Source organism: Polistes dominula, unplaced genomic scaffold (assembly GCF_049000335.1).
Source record: "Polistes dominula isolate Pdom_NZ unplaced genomic scaffold, Pdom_raw_medaka contig_28, whole genome shotgun sequence".
In the NCBI taxonomy this organism is placed as follows: Eukaryota; Metazoa; Arthropoda; class Insecta; order Hymenoptera; family Vespidae; genus Polistes; species Polistes dominula.
This window is the reverse complement of record NW_028300879.1, coordinates 5,516,720-5,537,940: the sequence shown is the minus strand read 5'-3', so window position 1 is coordinate 5,537,940 and position 21,221 is coordinate 5,516,720. Positions and strand designations below refer to the sequence as shown.

Here is a 21,221-nt window from a genome sequence, read left to right as displayed (position 1 = left end):
ATCATTATCTCAGTTTTTCGAATAAACACAGAGATAATAAAAAGACAATATGGAAATTTCCGCTTTTAAATGATACATCATTATTCGTTGACTAATTCGAAATGATAATAACGTTAATGTGTTTCTAACATTTTATATCTAATGTTGTCAACATTATTCATTTTAAAATTTACACTATAAAAATAAATATTTTTTATTAATTCTATAATAACTTTATATATTTACTTAATAGTTAAAAATAAAATATAAAAATGATAATTAATCGTATTAATGAGATTTAAAAGTAATAATAATTATTATAAAATAATATAAATATAAAATGAAGTAATGAAAACAAAAAAAGAAAAAAACGCGCTGAAAGAACCGACAACAGAATTCAAATTACCGATCACATAATCCAGTTACATCATTGGACTGCCACATAACAATACATTTGTTTTCCTTTACAGGAATATCATCGGTTATGGCAAGAGTAACTAGTACTTACATTAAAGGAAAAGAAAGAAAAAGAAAAAGAAGAATAAGAAGAAGAAGAAAACAAAAAATTAAAACAAAAATAAAGAAATCAACCGAATAGAAGAGAATATTTCCTAAAAAAGGATAGTTGCAACTAGGCCAAAAATTAAATAAAAAATAAATTTAATAGTAAAAGAAAGAAAGAGACAGATATATATTACTAACTCGAAACATCAAGTGATTCGTTAATTCGAAAGGAGAAGTACTCGTTCGATTGAGTAACGTAGTAGACTGACAGAGTAGAGTAGTAGGGGAAGAAGGAAGGTATGCCGTCTTGAGAGTGGCGCCATCGTGCAGTTGCAAGCCGGTCGCCGGGCAGGAAAGAGTTATACTTGTTCCTTTTTTTTTTGTTCTCTTTCTCTCTCTCACATATATATGTTATGTGTATATGACAAATACACGCTTGCATAGAGATATATATATTTCATACATAAAATTTACAGAAGTATATATATGCATATATATATATATATATACACATACATATACATATGACATGTAAATGATGAGCTGTGCGTCGTCGTGAGTCGCTAGTCGCCGCCAAAGATAAACGTCGTTGGTCGTCGCGACGCCGCGTAGTGCGCGCAGGTATATACATACATACATACATATATATATATATATACACATTGTATATATTTCTCTTTCTCTTCTCTCTCTTTCTTTCTTTCTCATTGAAAAACATAAGGGAGAAGAGCGTGTCGCAAAGGAGCATTTGCTTCGGTAGAGTTAGGGAACACACGCGAGTGCACGCGGGAGTGGCAAGGAAAGAGTTGAACGAGTCTTCTGTTCCTTTTGGTGTGTCTACCCTCTCTCTCTTTCTCTTTCTTTCTGTTGGTAGCTTCGCGTACGAAAGGCTACGCGTCGCCGGGCGTCCGTAAGGAAGGAAGGAAGGAAAGAAGGAAAGAAGGAAGAAGGAAGAAGGAAGAAAGGTAAGGGAAGGGAGAAGAAGGATAGATAGATAAATAAAGATAAATAGAAAGAAAGAAACATAATAGCATATATATAATAGATCATTAAGATAAATAGAGAGAGAAAAGAGATATGAACTTATATGCAGTGTGTGTATATCGTGGGGAATAAAGTCATTTATTTCGTATATCTTGGACGGTGCAGTGCGCGAAAAGTGCGAGAGAGCAAATCGTGTCGTTTCTCTCTCTCTCTCTCTCTTCTTCTTTTTCTCTTTCTCTTTCTTTTTCTTTCTTTCTTTCTTTTATTCGCGCTCGCGCGTGACTGTGTGTGGCGGGTATCGCGTAAAAACGAGAAACGGGAAGAGAGACTGTGATACAGGAATACTGACTGCATAGTAGTGAAAAGGAGAAAGAAGAAAGAAAAGAGAAAGGTCAAAGAAGAAGAAGAAGAAGAAGAAGAAGAAGAAGAAGAAGAAGAAGAAGAAGAAGAAGAAGAAGAAGAAGAAGAAGAAGAAAAGAAGGAATCGTGGGGTGTGCTGATGCTAAGTTAGGGAAAGGGGGTGGGGTAGGAATGGACAACCGAACAAGAGAAAAGAGAAAGATAATGAAATAGAATAAGATAAAAACGAAAGATAAAAGGATAAAAAAAATCAAAAGAGAAACGAAATAATGAACAACGACTAGGACTAGGAATTTAGGACCCTACGATTAGGACAACGACGACGACGAAGCAAAGGAATAATAAATCAGTGACAACAAGGAATATATATACATATATATACGATAAACAACGACACGATTTTACATGATAATAAAGTGCGTGTATAATAATAATAATAATAATAATATTAATAATATTAATAATTACGTGCGATTGTTAATAATATTATCGCGTGAAAAGGGTTGAATCCTTACAAATGACAGGAAGGTGATCAATGTGCACGAAATATGGCTGAGGAGTTGGTGGTCACCCTGAACCGCGGCGGTGACTCCTCTGGATTTGGTTTCTCCCTTTTGGCAACGGCGGGACTTCCTCACATTATTTACGACATCGTTGAAAACTCGCCGGCTGCTAAGTGTGGAAAGGTGAGTAGTTTTATACATATTACATAAATATATTCATAATTTTTTTTATTCACTTATATATTACGATTATTATATTGAGTTGTCCGAAAAGTTCGTGCCGATTTTGATGGAAGATTGAAATGCAATGCATTCAAGTTTCTTTTTTTGGTATAGGTATATTTATTAAATTATATATATAAGTGTCATTCTATTCTACAACCCTTTCTCCATCTTTAACAGGTAACTTCAAAATTTCCTCCTTCCAGAACTTCTCAGGTTTTTTTTTTTAGCAAAAAAAACTCTTTATGCCACTTATCGAAAATTGGTACGAACTTTTTCAAACCACCCGATATAACAATAATTATTATTATGTTATATGTAAAAAGAAAAGTATAGGATTTAGAATTTTGTTTTAGGTGATTTTCGTTAGATGACGTGTATTATTTACTTGTATAATTAACTGTTAACTACCCCGTGTACATCCTTTTCTATATATGTTTCTTTTGATTTTTCATTTTAAAAGAGGGATGAAGGAAGGAAGGAAGGAAGAGAGGAGGGTGGTGGTGGTGGCAAACCCTGTCGAAAGTCCTGCGAAAGCGCCGAGAGTGAGCTCGAAATAACGCCCGTTGTATATCGACCCGCGTTTATTATCGCGAGCGCACCCTCTGTGTAGTTCATCCTAACCGATTTCTTATATATTTTATTATTCATTTATTTGATTTGACATTTAAATTTTGGTAAACATAAATCGCGGGGTGTGTTGAAGAAGAAGAAGAAGAAGAAGAAGAAGAAGAAGAAGGGAAGAAACCACCTACCCCCTTCCCTCTTCCCGATGATCGTTTTACTCGGTCGTTTTAACGGCCACATTCCAAGCCCTTCAGCCGGTCTTTCGACCCTTCTCTTTTTCTCCCCCCTTTCCTTCCCTTCATGCCCTTTTTTCTCTCTCTTATTCCTTGTTCGGTTCTCTTCTTTCATTCTTCCTTTCTCTTTTCTTTATATCTGCTTTCTTTTTCTGAGAATTGAATATAAGTACACAGTGATACACTCTATATACTTTGATGCTAAGATGAGGATTACAAGGATGAGAATTATGTTGATGATGATGATGATGATGATGATGATGATGATGATGATGATGATGATGCTTAACATAATCCTCGAGATGTTATAAGAGTTGTATTTTCTTCAATCAATTACTTTCTTTTTTATTTATATTTGTTTATTTAATTATTTTGTTGTTTTGCTAGTTACTTGATTTTATTAGCAAGAAAATAACGTATATGATAAGATATTGATAAGAGATTAATATTTATATACTTGCATTGATATGATTTGATTTTATTTGATTTGATTTTATATTATATTATATTATATTATTTTACTTTACTTTTTTTACGTTCTTTTTTCTATTTTTTTTTTTTTTTTGGCTAATCTTCTTTTGTATTTTCGTGTATTTTCTTATCTTGATTTTAGGTTTCTTTTAGTAAGGATTCCATTTCGTCCTACATTTAAAAATCGTATTACTTTTTTCCACCACCCATCTTACCGTCGATTACTCTTGCTTAATCCTTTCACCAGTTTTACTATTTCCGGTTCTTGGTTATTTCATACTCATATATATGTATATATGTATATATGTATGTAAGTGTTAGGTATATCTTGATAAGTTTTGTTTTTCTTTTTATTTCATCGATACGATTTAATATTTTATCTTTTGATTGTATATATTATTTATAAATGAAGGTTACGTATGATAATAATTCTTATACTCGTTGAATAACTCGTTTCATGTTTTTTTTTATTTATTAGGATGATATATTTTAATCATTTTTGTATTTTAATTTCTTTTTTTTTTTTATATACATAAAAGTTAGGTTTTTATATGTATATATCATTTATTTTACGAGTTTGTGTTGCTTTTTTCTGGTTTGCGTTATTTCATACTGATACACATTGTATAACTCGCGATAAGTTTTATACTTCATCTGTAACGTTTAATTAATTTTCTTATCTCTTTTAATATATTTTTTTTTTTATTTTTCATAAGTATAAATAAAGTATATGAATGATCTAATGTAAATTTATCGTTATTATCCGTACAATCATATTTTATAATTACTATAATTTACTTTATTTTCTTTATTTTATTACATTAAATAGTATCAGTGTATTAAAATTAACATAATTTAAATTCTTTAACAACAAAATTATTATTAAACATTCCATAAATATCTTTGTTCTAAATTTCAATTCAATTTTACACACGTATTCCTCGAACATATTATAAAGAAAAGAAATATGATTTGACAAATGATTGTTTACGTTTATGAACACCTTTTTAAACAAAAAAAAAAATAGTTAAAAGGATATAATAGATTTCTATTATATTCTCAACCATTTTCTAAAAGTTATTCGAAGCTGCATAATACCAGGTGCGCAGTATCAATTTATAGTAGCTGATTCATAAAAGTCTTCTCACTCTTATGTTGTCTCGTGACCTTCCAAAATAAGTCGGAATTTTTTGTTCTATTCATATATATATATATAATATGTATGTATAAGTGTACACGTGTATATGCATACTACCGATCAAAAGTTTGGAATTCCTACGTTAATAATATTCTCAGAAAGAAATTTATTACGAAAAAATGAACGAGCCACTTATATCCAATCGTAGTAAATATTTGCCAAGCAAAACATTCTTTTTCTGCTTTTTTTTTTTTTAAATCAATAAACGAGGATTGAATATTTGTCTTCAAATTGTTCTTTCATGCAAAAGAAAAAAAAAACTTTCATATAATTAGATTTTAACGAATGTTTCTATTTCTAATTAAATCATTTTGTTCATGTTTGTTTTTTTTTTTTTTTTTTATCAAAAATATCTTCTCGTTATAATATTTGATGTAACAAGGGTAGAAAATGAAAATGTATTATTTTAAAATATATAATTAAATGTAATATTTCAATTTATTAATTTATTTATTTGATTTTTTAATCGAAATCATAGAAATAATATGAAACTTTTGATCGTTACTGTATAAGAATAATAAGTACGTGTAAGCAAATATATTGTATAATATATCTGTATGAGATGTATGTTTTAAGAGGAATGGTAGAAAAAGGATAAAGATAAAGATAAAAAGAAAAGGAAAAACACACAGACACATACACACATATATACATTTAATGATAAAACCGTTAGATGTCTTCTTCGTACTCGTTTATCTCGTTGCCACCCCCTGAAAATCTCGTTCCGATAATCCGCATTTGTCGACTCGACGATCTCTTTTTCTCTCTCACACTCTCTCACATTATCTCTCTCTTTCTATTACTATTTTTTTTTCTTTCTTTTTTACTACCCTTAGGCACTCCTCGTGCAATGCTTTAACCGCGTGTTCTCGCTTTTATCGCTCGTTACACCTACCACTTTATCAACCTTTTGTAATATATATATATATATATATATATATATATATGTATATTTGTTTGTGTGTCTATCTATACATACGTGTATGTATATAAGGCTTTGAGAAATAATTCTAATACGATTAATAGAAAATTAATTGGATATCTAAATTTACTTATCGTTAGATTTCTTCAAATTGAGATGAAAGATTGTTGTTTTTTTTTTAACTTAATTAGAATCAAAACTTTTCAACCTAATCAAGTATATACATATGTATGATTATAACAATATAAATTATATAATATATAATATATTATTATTTTATTTTTTATTATTATATGTACATTATATTATATACTTATTATATATAGTATTATTACATTTAATTATATTATTATTATTATTATTATTATTATTATTATTATTATTATTATTATTATTATTATTATATTATATATATTATTATATTTATTTTATCATAATCTTGTGCGTATAATATTATATCAATTGATTGTGAAAAAAAAAGAAATAAATATTAATATTAAAATTATATACATTTTAATAATTCATTACTGTATAAATATCTATATTTATATATACACGTTTATAAATATGGTTGTTTTCATAGAACGCACAGAGCTACCTTATGACTGTCACGTAACACACGCATATAAACACATACATTATCTCAATTACATATATATATATTATACATATGAATCGTATGACGATGGGACATGAGAATGTTTAGTGTGTCAACATTATTCGAAGCAGGTCGGATCATAATCGTACAGTAGGATCTTTGATGCGTCGATTTTCGTGTTGAAAGATCATCGACAGCTGAGTACAATTATTACGTATATAACATATATATATATATTAATATTATATATGGAAAGATGAAAGAGTATTTGTTTAATATGTATAATATGTGATGGAAATCGTTTAGAACGAGTCTAATCAACGAAGTATCTATTTCATTTATCTTTTCACATTTGATTTTTTTTTTGAATTACAATTAAACAAAATCAAAGAAGAGAGAAGAAATTGTTCAATCATTTGAAATCGTTTGACTTTTAATCAACGTCTGTGTGATCATTGAAGTTAAAATTCCATCGAGTTTATTTTGATCTTTTTTTTTACGATTCGTTTTTTCTGTGTTTGTACCGACACAAACGTGTATGAAATTTTTATATATTTGTTTTATCTTTTTTCCTTTTTTTTTTTTTTTATATCGTTACCGTGACCGACGATGAAATGACGATACGAGAGATGAGTTGTAATACTTAAAAAACAAGAGAAAAAAAATGACAAGGTTGAATCGTTGGTTATGACGAGTAAAAAAGAGAGAGAGAGAGAGAGATGAGAATAAAAAATAATACTAATTAACATAATTCTTCATTTGCAAGAAAAAAACAACTGTTCGTTGTGCATATGAGAGAAGTTGCTTGACAATATTTGTACCCGAGATAAAAAAATACTTTCATTGTCATATTTTTTTTTCTTCTTTTTAAACACCCTACTATTTGTTACTCATACTCGTGTTAAAAAATTAACTATAAAAAATTAAAAAAACAAGAATGAAATAGCAAAACAAGAAATCGAAAGTTTTCAGTTTTAAAATAGAAACCTAGTATTTTTTTTTATTTTTATTAAAATAATATTTAATTTATATTATTTTATTTTTATTAAAATATAATATTTAATTTATATTACTATATTTTTATATTATTTAAAATAATATTTAATTTATATTATTATATTTTTATATTATTTAAAATAAAATTTAATTTATATTATCATTTTTTTATCTTTATTAAAATAATATTTAGTTTATATTATTTTTATATTATTTAATAAAATAATATATAATTCATATTATTATGAAAAAAATTGTTATTTTTTTTAGTCAAATTCATTTCTATTTTTAGAGATACGAAGTATGATGATTCAGAAAAGATTAGGCTCATAACTTTTCATCCTACTCTCGTATAAATGATACATACTCGGATGGATGATAAACGACGTAATTAATATTTAATAACAAAGAACTAATATATATACGATGGTATTAAAAAACGCAAACCCTCTTACTATAATTATAACATACATCTGGTTACACGAGATAAACAATTAAAAATAATTTTACAACGTATTATCTTCTTGTTATTCATACTTAAACGGTTTTATCATTTTCAACTACTATTATTACTACTACTATTACTTTTCTTCCATCTCCAATCATCTTTTATTGTCAGTACGTTTATGTATTGGGTTGTTTGGAATGTAATTTCGTTTTTCTTTAGTGAAAATGAGGACAATTTTCTCTTCGAGATTAAACCTAGGCTTTTCAAGTGAACATAATCAGTTGAATTTGATAAATTTAACTTCTCACCTATCTTACGTGTTGTTATTTATCGGTTTGCATTAATTAATGCCTTTATTGTGTCAGAAAAAAATGAAATCACTTTTCAAACAACCCAATATATTGGGTTGGCAAGAAAGTAATTTCGGTTTTCTAATGTGAAATAGAACACACAATTGTATTATTTACGTTTATTTCAAATTACTCGAAATTTGTTTCTATAGCAACCTATAAATGTCAACTACCAAATCTCAAAAGAAAAAAATTCTAAACATTAACAAAAAAATAATGAAACAAACATAACGTTATCTATTGGTGCAAGCCGAAATTACTTTCTTGCCAACCCAATAATTCTAAAAAAATAATAAAAAATAAGAATAAGGAGTTAGTTAATCATTTTTCGTTTCGAAGAAAAAGGCAATGGCCCAAATGCATTTTCTCCAGTAGGCTAATCGTTTTTCTTCAACTCCCTGGAAAGAAAGAAAGAAAGAAAGAAAATGGAGAGAAAGGAAAGAGAGAATCGTTAAGGGATGGAGGAAGTGGGTAGGAAGGGGGTGGTTGAAGATTTTCTTCCATAGTTATCGTTATCCTTATCGTTATTGTCCTGCAGAACTACTCGGCATTCGTCCAAAACAAAAAAGACAACAAGGTACAATAAAACAAAGTAGAGAGAGAGAGAGAGAGAAAGATAGTTGAGATTAGGGTCTTTCATTTGAACTGTTGGTATATTTCTTTCACTATCTTCCCTTATATTACCTCAAATCCTGTCCTTCGTGTTTAAAGTATCGAGAGTGCATTGCGTTTACTGAATGAATGGGTGTACTTTTAGTTTTCTTTTTTATTTTGTTAATTAATCCTGGAGAATCTCGAAAGGTTCATCTACGTGAAGGTATTGGCCAAAGGTGAAAATGAGAATGTGTTGTACTTTCATATAAATGAAAGAGAGAAAGAGAGTTACGTACTTGTATGTGTGTGTGTGTATGTAAAATAAGAGAGATTATGTATGCATGAGTATAAATGAGAAAGTAAATGTATGTATCTGTGTGTATGTATAAATGTAAGTGAGAGAGAGAGAGAGAGAGAGAGAGAGAGAGAGAGAGAGAGAGAGAGAGAGAGAAGAAAGAGAGATGAGAAAGATGTGTATATGTATATGTGTTTAAGTGCATACAAACGAGAGAAATTACGTGTAGGCAAGTATCAGTATGAGTGAGAAAGTTTTTGTGTATAAAAGCAAGATAGGTCGTGTGCATAAACGCGCACGCGTGTGACAGAATAATTCTCTCGTGTATACGTATAAATATATGCATATATAGATGTATTCGTATGAGTGTACTGAGTGGTGAGCACACACACAAGGTGTCGGAGATTCATTGTTCACCTGGTTGGGTTAGTAATACGTTTTACTATTGTTCCTTGATCGCAACCGTTTTAGTTAGAAGTTTCATTGAAAATGTGTGTGTGTCTGTGTGTACACATACACCATAGAGGATTTATTAACGATGAAGAAGAAGAGGAGGAGGAGGGGAGGTGGTGGTGGTTTCGGGAAGAACTGTATAAGAGTTGGAGGAGTAAATTTCGATGAATATAACGCGACCCGATAGAAATTCCGTTTTAAAATAATCTTCCTAGAGTATAATAACGTCGTCCGAGTATGAAAAGAGGTTCAATGTGATGCCTAGGTTTTTATATAGGATAGTATTGGTAGTAGTAGTAGTAGTAGTAGTATTGGTGGTGGTGTAGTGGTGGTGATAGTAATGTTTTTTAACTACTCCTAGTGGATTTCTTAGGGAAAGTTTTTCTAGTCTTTTCTTTAGTTGGGAGAAGTACTTTTGTATATAATAAAAAATAGAAAAAAAATATTTATTATATATATATTATATTTTAAAATTTATATTATATATTATATTTATTTTATATTTTTTATTTTATTATATATTTTATTATTATATATTTTATTTAATATTTTTTATTATATATTTTATATTTTATTTAATATTTATATTATATTATATATATATATATATATTCCTAGATAATTTTATTATTATTTATATAAATATATTTTTTTCTATTTTATATATATATATATATGTTTATTTATTTAGTTTAATATAAATTATCGAATAATTTATATATCATCGATGCATGTAATAATTTTAATTAATTTATTTTTAATACGATTGTGAGTGTTTCTAATTATTAGTTAATAATCGTAATTTTTTAATCATTGATATTTATTATAAACGTGTATCTATATGTTTCGATTTAAATGAAAGTATTTTAGATTATAATCTTTTATCGTGTGCCAATAAATTTATCGATAAATCAATCGAAATGTGGGACAACATTTATATAAGAGAAAATCTCAAGATACAATATATTGAATTTAAATTATATGAAAGAGAGAAATTTATTTGATACTGAAGAAAGAAAGAAAATGATTGTAAATGTGTTGGAGGTGGATTGATGGTGGTGGTAGTGATGGTGGTGGTAGTGATGGTGGGGTTCATGAAATAAATAAAAAATCAATGTAAAAAATTAGAAAAATGTATTTAGGTGATAACATACTTAACAGAAATAGCGAATATGACAACGATGAAGGTGAGTTTCTGATCGTTCGCGGCTCGTTAACCAATGTCATTTTCTTATTCCCCCTCGTGTTTCGAATCCAATGGTGTTTATGCTCGTTACGTAATAAAGATACAAAACCGAAATGTTCTTGAAGATATAATGTCAGAACCTTACGAGCTACGATCACGCTAACACGACATTCCGAAGAAATATATTATCGGTATTTAAAAAATGCTTCAAATTAAACCCTTCCATACTTTATTTATATTTATATATTTTCTTTGGAATTTCACGCCATTTTTCTTTTCATACTTCGTTATGTCATTTTTATTTCTTTTTATTTTTTTTTTTTTTTTTTTTTTATACATGTTCTCGTTTCTTAACAAGATCGAATTTAAATATGAAATCATTTTTCATAAACGCATAGTTTTCGTTACACGCATAAGCATATGTTATGCACACACGTGCATAATACAGTTTTTCTTGACAAAGGTTATTATCCTGTAATCATGGGAAAGTGTCACGTGTACTCATGTCCTGACCATGGAACAGATAAAAAGTATATTTATCATTCGTTTAATTAATTCCTTTGTCGAGTTAGCAAATTGTATTTTTATTGAATTCCCATTTGACCAAGTAAGGGTGTGTTATTTTTTTTTTCTCTATTTCAATTAATTTAAAATAATATTGTGATTCTTGGAAACGGCTGTATATTTTTTTCTCGAAACTGTATTTGCATCGTACAATTAACGAGATTATTTTATACGCGTATATTATTTAAATATCTTTTTTTTTTTTTTACTCGTATATATAATTATATTTATATAAAATAAATTCTATATAAATGAAATTGTGAATAAACAAATGTTACGTTTAACAAATTATAAAAGTTAGGTGATAAAGAAAGATTTTTTATAATTTTTTTTAACTTATAGTAGGTTATTTTTATAATAATCGATATTTGCAAAAATTGCATCGGATTAAAATGGCATGAATGATATACCCGAAACGAGAAGATAATAATCGGATTTATCTGATTTCCAGAACGATGTCAAAAATAATAATAGGAGGAATGACACTTAAGGGTAGGTCAAGAATTGTGGTAGCTCGTAGGTAGTAGTTGGACGTTTCCACCACCCTCCTCATGTTGTGTTCGTTCAGTGTAAAAATGATCGATCGTTAAACGACACGAAGGGAAGCCCTTTTTCCTTCTCTTTAAGCTGGGGGGTTGTTTCTTTTTTTTTTTTTTTTTTTTTTTTTTTTATTTATTTCCAAGGAACATACCGAGGTTTTTTTTTGCTGTGCTAATCGTCTATGCGATTTTCTTCTTTCGTATCGATTTATTTTTTTCTTTCCCTTACTTCTTTATTTCAACCCTTATTATTCCAAGCTAATGCATATATCGGTTTAGGGAAAATGCTTCTTCGCATTTTAATGTAAAATAATAAAAAAAAAAATAACAAATATTTATTTATTTTTATATTTTACATCAATTCAGTTTAATTCAATTGTTTTTTTTTTTTTTAATTTTATTTACTTTATCAATGATTGATCAATCAAAGTACATTTTTTACATATAAAAGGAACGGGAACAATGACGGGATTTGGTATTCGTGGCAATGAACTTTCGAGTTCCTAATGCCAACTAATAATAATAATAATAATAATAATAATAATAATAAATATTTCAAATGGAAAATTCTTGAATTACACCCTTGTCCAAAGAATTTTATTTTTTTTTTATTTTTAAATTAATCTACAAATACCACCACCCACCTGAAGCTCTCAAACGCATTCAACTACAGTGTATTGTCAAATGAGATTAATATTACAAAATTAATATGATCTCTTAAAATATAAATCATTGACTAGAAAAAAAAATACGAAGAAACCTTTACTCCAATTCAGTATTCTCTCTCCCTCTCTTTCTCTCTTTCTTTTTATCTTTCTTTTTTATTCACAATCTTTTTCTTTCTTTTTTCTTTTTCTTGATCCAATTGAACGATTATAGTTTGATGGATACACGAACTAATGCACAGTTGTAACACATACATATACCTTGCGCATATATATAGAGTATATAGAACCAGACACACACATACAAACACAAACACATATACGTACACGTAGACGAGAATATATATATACATATATACATAGAAAGCTCACACAGGAAGTGTGCTCGACCGAAGCAGAGTTATCGATCTCTGGCGAAAGGCGGTGAAGTTACGCAAACTCGCATTACCCAACGTCGTCGTCGTCGTCGTCATACTCGTCATACTCGTTGTCGTCATAATAGTACTCGTCGTCATAGTTATCATTTTCATCTTACATTAGTGAAACGACTCTGACCGAAAATGTTTTTCGTTTGCCAAACCCGGGGTGTCTTCCCACCTCCACCCCTCAAATGTTTCACGAAACTTTGTTTAACCCTTTATAAGGGCAACAACGAAAAATGATGCAGAGAGAGAGTGTGAGAGAGAGAAATAGTGAGAGGATGATGAGAGAGAGAGGAGTGGAGGTTGAGGGTGAGGTTTGTATGTTGGTAGACTGAGAAAGAATTTCTAGCAAAAAGCTACAGACACAAGAACGGAACAATGGCGAATGTGATTACATCGATGAGAACATTATATTTCGATGAGAGAAAGAGAGAGAGAGAGAGAGAGAGAGAGAGAGAAAGAAAGATACTTTTTCAGATACTTATCTTTTACGGAGATCCGGAAATTTAGTACTCCAAGAGAAGTTTGCTTGCTTGTTTCCTTCCTTCCTTACTTTACTTGCTTAAACTTACTTATTTATTTGCTTGCTTACTTTCGTTTTGAAATTTATGTTAAGATTTTTATCCGATTTTTTTGTTTATTGGTTGTGTTGTATCGTGTGTGTATATGTGTATGTGTGACCTATCTTTTACAGTAGAAATAAATTTGCGTGTAAAAAAGGAATCCTACGTAAAAGTACGATTCAACCATTTTTATTATTTTTTTTTTTTTTAATTTTATTTCTTTCATTCTCTCTCTCTCTCTCTCTCTCTCTCTCTCGATGCACGCACACTGACGCACATGCATACACATGCACTCTCTTTCTCTCATACACCTTTCTTTTACTTTTACCTGATACAAAATCATTCTCTTTATATATATGTATATCTCTTTATATTACTTTCTCACATACGAAATATCTTTCCTTTTTATCTTTCTCATTCTCTTTTACACTCACCGCTCGATACAATACACACTGTATAAGAGAGTTACGAAAGGTGAATGCAGGGATCATACCCTTTGACCTCTTCGGCAGGTACTTTCCTTTACCCACCCTATTTCCCAACGTTGCCTTACGAACGTTCCTCGAATACCAATCGCATTCCTTATAATCTGACTTATATTGTTAGTTACGTTTAACTAAAATACGAATCGAATCCTGTTTCACACTCACTTTTTTTTAATAATATATTAAATTAAATTATATTATAATATATCTTATATTTTTTTTATATTTTATGTTATATTTTATATTATATTTTATATATTAGAGTTTATATTATATATTTTATATTAGAGTTCATATTATATATTTTATATTATACATATTAGAGTTTATATTATATATTTTATAGTATATTATATTATTTTATATTATACATATTAGAGTTTATATTATATATTTTATATTAGAGTTCATATTATATATTTTATATTAGATTATATTACATTATATTTTATATTATATTATATTATATACATATATATATTAGAGTTTATATTATATATTTTATATTAGAGTTCATATTATATATTTTATATTAGATTTTATATATTATATTTGATATTATATATTTGATATTATATTTGATATTATATTTGATATTATATATTATATTATATTAACACTAGATTTATACGGATATTTTATTCAATATTTTAAAAAAATTTACAAACATTGTTTGAACGAAAAAATATTTCATTACAACATTAGAAAAACTCAACATACTTATATTTAAAAAATAATATTTAAAAAGCAAACAAATTTTAAATAATTCAAATTAATTAGTGCAGTCCCCACATATTTATGGTCTTAAATAATATTATATTAAATTAAATTAAATTATGTTATATTATATTTGCGCGTATCCTTATTCGAGACAAGATAGTGGTACCAGTTATGATAACTAAATGTTGAGCCTTGTAAACTAATAAACCAAAGTCCATCATATCCCCTTTTCCTTTTCCCCTTACCCTTACCCTTACCTATCTCTCTATATGTCTATATCTTATTTGTGTTGACCAGAATTGGCTCGTAGGTAAATTTCATTAGAGATAAGGCAAGGATGGGGCAGTGGTGGTCAACGTGTACGTACCACGTTCGATATTGTAGCTTAGAGTAACTAGTTTTGGTCGAAAGGAAACATGATTGAAAATGTTCTGCATCATCCATCTCTATCCATGGTAGCATACAATTTACATAGAATTCAAATTAGAAAGAGATAGATAGAGATGCAATTTTTTTCAATTCAGTTATTCTTTTTTTTCTCATACTTCATCTCTTTTTTTTTATATTTAATATTTTTTATTCTATTCTTTTTCTCATCAAATATATATTATATTCATCGTTCATATTGTAAAGCATTCATTTCTGATGGATTATTGATTTTTGTTTTTTATTTTCATAAAATTTCTCGATAATATTTTGTTCATTTATTGTTGAATGATTAGAAAAGTAATGTTGCATTCTCTCCCGTAAAGAATTGGCCGAGTTTCTTCGTTAATTTTGTGGTATGACGATGATGTTGTACTAGAACGTTAAATAGAATGTGTGTATAGATGTGTGAGAGGGAGAATAGGAGAGAGAGAGAGAGAGAGAGAAAAAGGGAGAGGGAAGGAAGGAACGTACGTTCGTCATTGTTAACATGTTTGACACAGTTCTGATATAACTATGGGAACGAAATGTTCTATAGTTGTCATAGGGGGTCTCTTTCTTTTTAGAAGTTATACTTTTTGCAATCTTTTATCTTCCAATTGGAACTCTCTAATTGTATTGTTCATCTGTTTTATTGTCTATTTAAAAAGATACATTCTTATGACTTTTATCTTTTTATTTTTTTTATTTTTATTACACGAATAAGGTATTTATGTTGCAATTAATTCTAGACTAATTAAAAATAATTATAAACGATGTGTTAAAAATTAAACAATTATGTTGATGTTTTATTATACTTTTTTTTTTATCTTCCTCACATATATATATATATATATATATATATATATATATATATATATATATATTTATTATATAAATTATAGTTATATAATAATATAATTATATTATATATTATATAAAATATAGTTTTTTATTTATATATAAAATGTTTATTATTATATAAATATAAATATAATAATATTATTATTATTATTATATTATTATATAATATTATTATAATTATATTTATTAATATATTAATATTATTATATTATTATTATTATTATTATTATTATTATTATTATTATATAATATATTTTTATAATAATACTATTTATATAATAATATTATTAATATAATTATATATATATATTATAATTATATATTTTTTATTTTTATTTGTTTTTTTGATCAGAAAAATAAGAAATAACGTAAGATACTGTAGAACGAAAAAAAATTGATAGATTAACCGTAAAAAAATAAAAAATAAATAAAAAATAAAATATAAGAAATAAAAAAAAATATAGATAGAATCTTAAATTGTCTCTTTTTCTTTTTCTTTTTCTTTTTTTTCGTGTCAGTAGTCTCTGACGTGTTTTAACAAAAATAGAACGTCATCGTTGTCACTCGAGGGCGCAAAAGTGGCTGCTCGATAAATGCACCGAAAAAGAGAGAGATAAAAGAAAAGAGAGAAATGTCCCATCGCATACGAAAACGAAGGAGGAAAAAGAAAATATTCTTTCTTGAAGTTTCACCACATAGAAGTAGCTGCTTTTCTATTCAGTTTTTTCTTCCTTCTTTCTTTCTTATTTTTTTCTTCTTCTGTCCTCTTGTTTATTATTCGTTCTATCTATTTCTTTTTTATTTACGTTTTCTAACATTCGTTAGAATTCGTCTCGATCGAAGGAAAACACAAATGAAATAGAAAAAGAAACAAAGATTTAGGGGTTGAATGGGTGTGGGGGGGTATATGGGGGAGGTTTGGGATAAAATATATTGCACATATATGGTAAATGTATTCCTTTAAAAAATCGGACGATTTACGAGAAAAATTCACTACATAAACCATGTGTGTGTGTGTTCTTTATATATTTCATGTTTTCTATAATATTATGGAAAATATTTTCCATTTTATCTTATTCCCCGTTGTCCTTTTTGTTTTTCTATAAATAGAAGGAAAGAGATATCAAGGATATTTTGATCCAGGGTTGTTACGAGATAGGGGGATGAAGGAAGGAGTAGTTGCAGGTGCAAGAAAACGAATACCATCGATAGGAAGATGTAAAATCTGTATTTCTAGTAAGCCATTTCTGGTAAACACGTTGTTTTATACAAAAATAAAGAAGGGTGGGGGTTGGGTGGTTGGGAAAAGGGTTAAAGAAGTGTATTCGTGGTTTCTCGAATTTATTCGTAGTTTAGTAATAAAAAATGATTAACGATTTTTTTTTTCATTTCTTGTTGTGTCGGCTACCCCATTCCTGTTTTTTATTTTTAGTTTGTTTTTTTTTTTTTAGTTGCGTCTTCTCTCAATTTTTGCTCGATATATTTTTCTTCTCAACTATATTTTCTCCCTATTTCTATATATATATATCACCCTTTCTATTTTTCCTCGTCTCACCATATTTCTATTTCTTTCTTTATCTAGTTTTTTTTTCTCCATATTTCACAATTCATCGTACTTTTTTGTTTCTCTATCTACATTTTTTTCTTATTTTTCTTATTTTTCTTATTTTTCTTTTTTTTTTATTGCGTCTTTCTCTTTCCATTTTCTCGATATATTTCTCTTTTCTCTCTTACAACCCTTTTTCTTTTTTCTTTCTTCTTTCTCTTTTTTAATCATTTCTATTTCTTCTTTTCTTCATTTCTCTCTCTCTCTCTCTCTCTCTATTTCTTCTCTCACCTTTTTCTATTTTCTCACTGTACTTTTTTTCCAACACTTTTTTCTTATCCCACAATTTCTTTCTTCTACCTTTTCAATTATTCTTATTTTTTTCTCGCTCCTTCTTTCTATCACTTTTCTTTCTTTTTTTTTTTTTTTTTAATTATTCTCAACTCTTATCTTTACTTCTGAATTTATTTTTTATTCCTTCTCTCTTATTTTATTTTTTATTTATCACAGAAAAACAAGTTAGATATCAAACGTATGCGATAAAATAACAAACATTCCATACTAGTTTAATTATCATCCACAGATCACGATTTTATTATCAATATAAAATTCTTATAATATATAAATACTCCAAACTTTTGAACAGTACTGTATAACACACACATATATATATATATACGTACCAATAGATATAAATATTATTATTATTATATAAATTACAATTGTTTTATTTCATTGTGTTAATTATCACTTACAATTAGTAATCTTTAAAATCACCACCAATATCACCACCCTAGTGATATTTCCATGTCAGTTTGACACGTGGTTTGTTAGAAGAAGAAGAAGAAGAACACCCCATCGACCTATAACAAGCTTTCAACCACCCCCATTTTTTCCTGTATTAGTCGTGTTATCGATACTCGACTTCTACAACACCATCTATCGTTTTACTTTTCTTCACCCCCATTTTTCTTTTTTCATCTAATTTTTTTTATTCTCTTTGTTATGTCTGTCTGTATGCTAGGGTTTTTTTTGCTATAACGTGCGTGCCTGTTTTTTTTTTTCGCTAAAAGACACTCGCGTTAATGGTGCTTCTAAGAAGTCCGTCTTTAGTTTCGAGTCTTCTTGATATATACTGTTTTACGTACAGTTAGTCACAAAAGTGCGTCCTTCAAAAAATACCTCGACTGTACATGTATATGTATATTTGTTTTATTTTCTTTTTGTTAATGAATATCAATTTAAAGACAAATAAAGCAATCAAAGTTGATCGAGTTATTCTATCGATTTCGATAACCCAATTCTTCGTGATCGACAATTTGTCATCCATAGGAAAGGTTATATGGACATGGATCGAAAGTTCGTATCAATTTTAAGACATTTATATTCGATAAATATATATATTTTTAAATATACATTATAATTATAAAAACATTTGAATTTATTTTATAATAAATTAGGAATATTTTGACTTTATTTTGATGCAATTTGTAATTAATTGGTTTCCTTTTTCTATTCAAGATGGACTCCATTTTAACACTAGATATACCACCATTTTCAGTATACCTATTTCTACCACACTAGTCAAAATGACTGGTGTATAAAAAAAAATGCTTTTTGAAGCTTGCAGTCTTTATTTACTCTTAAAAAATAACAAAAAATGTTTAACAATAATAATTTTAATATATAAATGAATTTATAGATATTTTCAAATAACAAAACGCTTAATTATTTACAAAACTCAAATGTTACATGAAGTAGAAATTTTGAATTAAAATAACCCGACCAGTCAAAATGACTGGTCTGGTATATTTAGTGTTAAGAATCAAAATTTATAGGTTAGATAAAAAATGGCGCATGTGCGGTGCATGCAATACGTTGAAATATATTTAGATGATTAAATAGTTTGTATAGATGAATCAAATTGGTATAAATAATTAAAACTACTCAATAGAAATTTTATTTTTATGTAGGTTTAGCAAATTATTTGTTAAAGTTTGATTAAACTATGTTCAATTTTGATCCTTGTCGTCGTAGTCGTCTGCATTCATAAATTTGTCATGCCACCCTTCTTTTTTTTAATTCAAGATGGACTCCATTTTAAGAATCAAAATTTAGAGGTTAGATAAAAATGGCGTACGTGCGGTGTATGCAATACGTTGAAATATATTTAGATAATTAAATAGTTTGTATAGATGAATCAAATTGGTATAAATAAATAAAATACTCAATAGAAGTTTTATTTTTATGTAGATTTAGCAAATTATTTGTTAAAGTTTGATTAAACTATGTTCAATTTTGATCCTTGTCGTCGTAGTCGTCTGCATCCATAAATTTGTCATGTCACCCCCCTCTCTCCCTCTCTTAGTATTTCTTTTCGTTCATCTTTTCACCATTACAGATTAGGAAAGTAAAAGAAAGAAAAATAAATAAAGAACAGGTTATATCTTTTGGATCGTTTTCGTAAGAATGTCTCGAAGAGAATTCTCGTTAAAATTCGTTCGAGTTTTTGTGCGAGAGTAAGAATTTAAGCGCCATGCTGAATTTCGTTTGCCAAAGACGAAGCAAAAAGAGGGAATGGACAGGAGAAAAGAAGGGGGAAGTTGAGAAAGGGCGAAGGTAGGATGAGGTAGGGGTGTGGAAAAAAAGGTTCTAAACCCAATGAAAAATCGCTTTCGAAGAAAGTGGAAAATGGCGCGACTTTTTTCTTTCAATTTATCGAAATGCCATTAAGTTTTTAGAAATAAAACTTTTGTTGTCCACCCTTTTCCCTCTCCCCCCAATCGTATTGAGAATAATTTTTTAAGATAGTATACAGAAATAATTGAAATCTTGTAACTTATGGTTTGATGCAACCAGGTGAGAATCATTCGAAAAATTCTGCTTCATATTTTGTTTATGTTTTGAATATCTTTTTTATGGTGGGAGGAAAGGAATTTTCTTTTTTTTTTTTTTTTGTTAGACGAAATTTCTTGAAGTTAATCATTAACATAAGGAAATGGGTGCGGCATTACTTTGCTTATAACACAACACCTAGAAGGGTTGAAACACGTTCGTTAACGAGCATCAAGTTTCGTACGAGTCTCCTTCCTCCCCTCTTCTTCCTCTTCCCATGGTTTCTATCTCATTCGTGAAAACCGGATTGCAAAATGCATATATATACATATATATGTATATACATATAGTATATGTTTACGAGTATGATCTTTCAAGGAAAGTGTGGGTACAGGTGCAGGTGGCTGTGCAGAAATGACAAGTTCCAGTTGTTAATCGTTCATGAGAACGCAACGAGAGAGACACGTTTGTATTTGCTTTCCCTTTAAATATAATATACAAGGTGTTCCGTAAAATCTTCACGGTATTGTAATTATTATTTTAATATTTCTTTATTTATTTCGTGATAAAAATCAAACTAACGTTTTGTCACGTATTAGTTTTTTTTATTTATTAATTAATATATATATGCAATAAATAACAATTTTTATTTCTTATATTATTTTTTCTATATTATTTTTTTCTATATTATTTTTTATAGTATTTTTTATAGTATTTATTATAGTATTTTGTATATTATTTTGTATATTA

At 28.0% G+C, this 21,221-nt stretch overlaps 1 protein-coding gene across 4 annotated transcripts in view; it reads left to right on the top strand.

The window, feature by feature from the left end:
• Window positions 1-808: 808 nt before the first annotated feature.
• Efa6 (Exchange factor for Arf 6) overlaps window positions 809-21,221 on the top strand; it is a 73,371-nt gene continuing 52,958 nt past the window's right edge. For 3 of the 4 annotated variants that reach the window (XM_089174371.1, XM_089174366.1, XM_089174376.1), the window contains exons 1-2: window positions 809-1,104; window positions 1,205-2,513. In XM_089174371.1, the coding sequence (XP_089030497.1) occupies window positions 2,376-2,513 (138 nt within the window). In that variant the 5' untranslated portion in view covers window positions 809-1,104; window positions 1,205-2,375. The remainder of the gene's footprint in view (window positions 1,105-1,204; window positions 2,514-21,221) is intronic. The other variant, XM_089174364.1, reaches the window with a different exon arrangement.